Source organism: Antrostomus carolinensis, unplaced genomic scaffold (assembly GCF_000700745.2).
Source record: "Antrostomus carolinensis isolate BGI_N321 unplaced genomic scaffold, ASM70074v2 scaffold43566, whole genome shotgun sequence".
Lineage (NCBI taxonomy): Eukaryota > Metazoa > Chordata > Aves > Caprimulgiformes > Caprimulgidae > Antrostomus > Antrostomus carolinensis.
This window is the reverse complement of record NW_010321946.1, coordinates 1-4,772: the sequence shown is the minus strand read 5'-3', so window position 1 is coordinate 4,772 and position 4,772 is coordinate 1. Positions and strand designations below refer to the sequence as shown.

Below are 4,772 nucleotides of genomic sequence, written 5' to 3'. Positions count from 1 at the left end.
GTAGGGAAATTGAGCATATGAAAAAGAGGCTTTTCTCACAGAATATGAGAGAGATGTGTATAAGCTTTGTAAATACACAGTTCTTGGTAATAATATCCCTAGATGCTGTACAATGTGTACTTTTTAACCAGCAATTAGGCTTTAGGGCTTGTTTCTTCAGGGTGCTGTTGTGTATAGAATCAACTGCTGTAAAATTTCAATGTCAGTTAAATGGTTTCTCAGTTTTGTCCGCTTCTATGTTTGAAGTAGATACCATATCATGGTATGTCATGATATTTGAACTTTTTTTTTGTAGTCAGAATGCATATGTAGCCTAAAGTAATAATCAGATGCTTTATAGGTCTTTGTAATTGACAATTGTGTTTTGTGTTTTTTAGTATCTTGTATCTGACACTGTCCTAAAGGAGCGTTTAGATCCAGAGACGCTGGAGTCATTAGGGCTTATCAAGCAGTCTCAGCAGTTCAATCAGAAATCTGTTAAAATAAAGACAAAACTATTGTAAGTTTCGGGGCAAGGGTTGTTTGGGGAGTGGGTGAGGAGGGAAAATGGTAATTAGTCTGGTAACAATGTTTTCTAACACTGTGTAATGTTTCTTTTAATGAAATACTCAATTTTCTTTGGAAATGTGTTTTGTTGCACTTTAACTTTTAATTGACAGGGGAACCTCATTAGCCCTCTTAGTTTTCAAACTCTTGAGAAATGTAAAAAGCTTTTTTAACGTTACCTATTGCTATGGCTTTTGCTGCGGTGATTGCAGATTAAATACTTAATTTTATTTGTGACAAATGTGAACTTACAAAGTATGAGAAAATTATTTATTGCTGTTGCATCAGTTAAGCATAGGCATTTGTTTTCATAAATAAGCAAATGTAGTTATGTTAGTTTAGGCCACACAGGATATCTTTTTGTGGTGTACATTTGTTTTTTGTTTCTGCACCCAATGTTTCAGTCTAAATCTCAAGGGACACCACTTGAAACTAGAACAGGCCCTTAAGCACGGACTGTTACACAGCAGTTCTCCAGCACAGTGTGTAAGAGCAACCTTTACTGTTAAGTGTAATCTTGGTTTTAAATGGTCTGCATTAGAAATAAAAGAAGAGCTGGATTTGTTTGGAGAATGCTCTCTACCTCGCAGGTATTCATTGTACCGTGCATTCACTGTCTGTTCTATAATTTTGGCAACAGCTCAAGTAAATTACAAGTTTCTAAAAATGTATTCAAAATAAGCATTTTGTGTAACAAATTTAATATTGATAAGAGCATAAATAAGCTTCACTGTGGACATCCCTTACACAATAGTGTTTAATTTCTGTTTATTTGCAGTTATAAGCAACAGAAGTTTAATTTGTTACGGGAGGAGAACGAAGGTTATGCAAAGCTCATTGCAGAACTTGGGCAGGACTTATCTGGAAATATCACTAGTGATTTAATCCTTGAAAATATCAAATCTTTAATAGGTAAGGAATTTGTTGAAGAAATATGGGCACTGGTTTTCCTACATGGTCTTAGGACTACAGAGAGTGACTTTAGGCTGCTGTTTGAGATCATCTCTGGGTGAAATATGAGTGTCACAGTTGGAGTACAGAATACATTGAAAACAGGAAATGTCTGTAATTCCCCGTGTTTTACACTTCCTTTTTGAATGAAGAGTTTTATACAGTATATAGATGTTTTCCCCAGTGCCTGTTTCATATGGTGCCAGTGTAGTAATGGTCAAAAGGCTATGTTACTATTTTATTAAAGATAATTTATCTCTCACAGCATTTTGCCTGAGACTGTTGAATCCCTGCAAAAATACTACTTGTTTTGTAAAAGAGCAAGAGAAGAGGATGGTTTTGCTAGTTATTACAGCAAAAAATACACACTCAGTTTGAGGAATTTGATAACAAAACATTTTTCTGTCTTCTGGGATTTCAGGAATTGCAAATAGACTTCCCATAAATTGTCAATTCTTTTAAAGTACTGACTCGCAGTAGGTCCTGGTGTAGTGGAAATGGCTTTTGGGGAGGAAAGCCTAATGCAATCACGTATCTGTGTAGTGGGTGTGCCTGGATAAAACTTCTCATGGCACAGTGGAGAAAATAGTCTAGATGTGGATTCTTTTGATATAAGTAATACTTCTGTCTTGAGCATGTCTCCTGGAGTTTTGGTGGAAAAGTTCATATAATAAAATACAAATATGATTACAACATTGGCTTAAGCTGGTCTGTATCCCTAATAATAATAATACTGAATTGACAGGACAGTACAACCAGGTGGATCAGGGTCTAGCTAAAGCCACAACAATTTTTGGGGTGTAAAAAAAATTTCTAACTGGCTGATTTGTGTGACTGCATGAGTATATGTGCCAGCACAAGGGGAGAGGAAGCAGCTCATGTCTTTTGCTGGCACTGTGGTATTAGCGAGATTGTGTTTTTACTTATTAAATGTTTGCCTTAAGATGGTAACTTCTGGCTTTTCTCTTAATCTGAATTGAAAGTCCTGTTCAGTATCTTTGTCTAATGCATTTATGGTTTAGTAACAGAATGAAGATGAAAAGTACTGATGTTAACCTTTTCTACTCTGTTCTTTTCCACTAGGATGTTTTAACCTTGATCCTAACAGAGTTTTGGATATTATCCTAGAAGTTTATGAGTGCAGGCCTGAATATGATGACTTCTTTGTACCACTGATAGAGTCTTACATGTACATGTGTGAACCTCAAACTCTGTGCCATATCCTTGGGTTCAAATTCAAATTTTATCAGGTACTGTATTTCCATTCTTAGTTTTTTCTTTTGGTGGTTGGTTGTACCCAGCGTTGAACTGCAGTCAGTGATAACAGATTTTTGTTGCAGATTTTTATTTTCACATAGAAATTAATTTATAAATTGTAAAATTCCAGTTTTAAAAGCATTCATTTAATTATTTGAGTAGAAGTCTCTTAATGTATTTTAGAGGAGAATGCTTAGCGTTCTCCAAGATAGACAACTGAAAACAATCCTGATACCTTCCTTTTGAACCTGTATAGTTTTATAAGGACTGGCATTAATGAAGAGATTATACTTTATAATCAAAAGACTTATCCCCAGGAGTGAAGAGCATGTTTGCAAGGGAGTCATGGTTGATATTTGAAAAATATTCAAGTTTCTTTTAAATGTATGGTTAGGAATTGCATACAAGCATCATAAGCTGTGAAGATAATTGAATGTTTTTGTTTCTGAAAATTATGATTGTGTATTGCAGTTTGGTCTATTGGCTTTGGAGTAATAGCAGTTAAATAATGTAACAAGAACTGTGGGTTAGTATGTTTAATCTGAATTTTGAGGAGTTTGATTTCTGTTTCATGACTTTCTGCAGTGGTCTATTTGATTTTTTTTTTTTTTTTTTCTTAAATTTGCAATCTTGTATTTTAGGATCCAAGTGGTGAGACACCTTCCTCTTTATACAGAGTTGCTGCTGTCCTTTTGCAACATAATCTCATAGATTTGGAGGATCTTTATGTTCATGTAAGTAACAGTGCTACTCTGTCAAATGCCAAAAATTAGAAAGCTTAAAGACATTTTATTCTATTCCTAAAGCTCCAGGTTTAGGACATACTCTGCAATGCCTCTATATGTACATGTTTAACGTCTTTTAAAATCTCCAGCTCTTTCTAATGCTACATACTCAAATAAACACACACTGAAATATGAATGCTGATACACTTTCTTTAAATTACCTGTGTAGCTTCCTGCAGATTGTTTACCTCCTGCCTGAATACGAGATAGGCTGTAAATGCCTGAGTATGCTTTAAATGCCCGAGTAACCTTCCTTAAGGACGAGACCCTTTGTGTGTTTTGTTTTGCAAGATCAGTTTTTGAAAAAAGTGGTAGGAGAATCAGCTCCTAACATTCTTTGCTTAGTTTAATAATAGGATTTTTTTAAACTGTTTAAGTATTCCTGAACAGGCCTCTCATTCCATCTACAAGAATTCTGTCTTGAAAGAGGAAAATGGAGTTACATGTTCAGTTTTAATCAGAGACACTTACTTTCTCCAATCTGACAGTTTTATCAGATGACCAATGTACCAGTTTGTCAGATGGTAAACAGAATGTTACAGCTACCAAAATAATTTTACAGTATACACTGATTTTTAATTTCAGAATATCCGTAGATACTTTAAGAGTCTTAACTCTTCCACTGAAATAAAGGAAATGAGCTTTAGTTACAGCTATGGAAACTTTGGAATGTAGTCCTCCCTTTAATTTGTGTGGCAGATACCAGCATTAGTCACAATCTGACTTGCCAATAACTGTCTCTGGCTTCATAGGAGTATTTTCACTAAAAATGTCTTGGGTGGAGCAAGAGTAGGAGTGCATGTCTCAGGTACTTGGTGTGGAGGGAGGAATGCATGATAGATAATAATGGTACTTTGTTAAGGAATGTTTGTAAGCTTGCAAAACAAATACTCGGACAATTAGCAGCCTGTGCAATCTCAGCTCAGACCTGTATAGCTATGGGAATGTTTTCTGACAGTCTCACAGGTAGAATGGTCCCTGCATTCGTTTATACTATTCACCTTCTCAGTCTCATTTTTAATCTACTTTCATTCCAGAATCTCTCTGCCAGTCTGTCTTTGCATGTTTGGGATGGCATTTTTTTCCTCTTTTCAGGCTTAATTTAATTTTCTATGTGAGTTTCAAGAAAATAATTAGCATGTAGGTGTTGAGTCTTAAGTAGTATATATTGTGTGGCTCCCTATACAATAGCGCCTGTCAGGATTATCATTCACAGAATCACAGAATGTTGGG

The 4,772-nt window shown here is 35.3% G+C and overlaps 1 protein-coding gene across 1 annotated transcript in view; it reads left to right on the top strand.

The window, feature by feature from the left end:
- The window catches only part of LOC104526593 (THO complex subunit 2-like), a gene marked incomplete at both ends in the record, with an annotated part of 8,644 nt that extends 5,156 nt beyond the window's left edge, over positions 1 to 3,488 (top strand). The window contains 4 exons of the mRNA XM_010170097.1: positions 378 to 499; positions 1,325 to 1,458; positions 2,581 to 2,747; positions 3,396 to 3,488. Of these exons, the coding sequence (XP_010168399.1) occupies positions 378 to 499; positions 1,325 to 1,458; positions 2,581 to 2,747; positions 3,396 to 3,488 (516 nt within the window). The remainder of the gene's footprint in view (positions 1 to 377; positions 500 to 1,324; positions 1,459 to 2,580; positions 2,748 to 3,395) is intronic.
- Between the last annotated feature and the right edge of the window lie 1,284 nt (positions 3,489 to 4,772).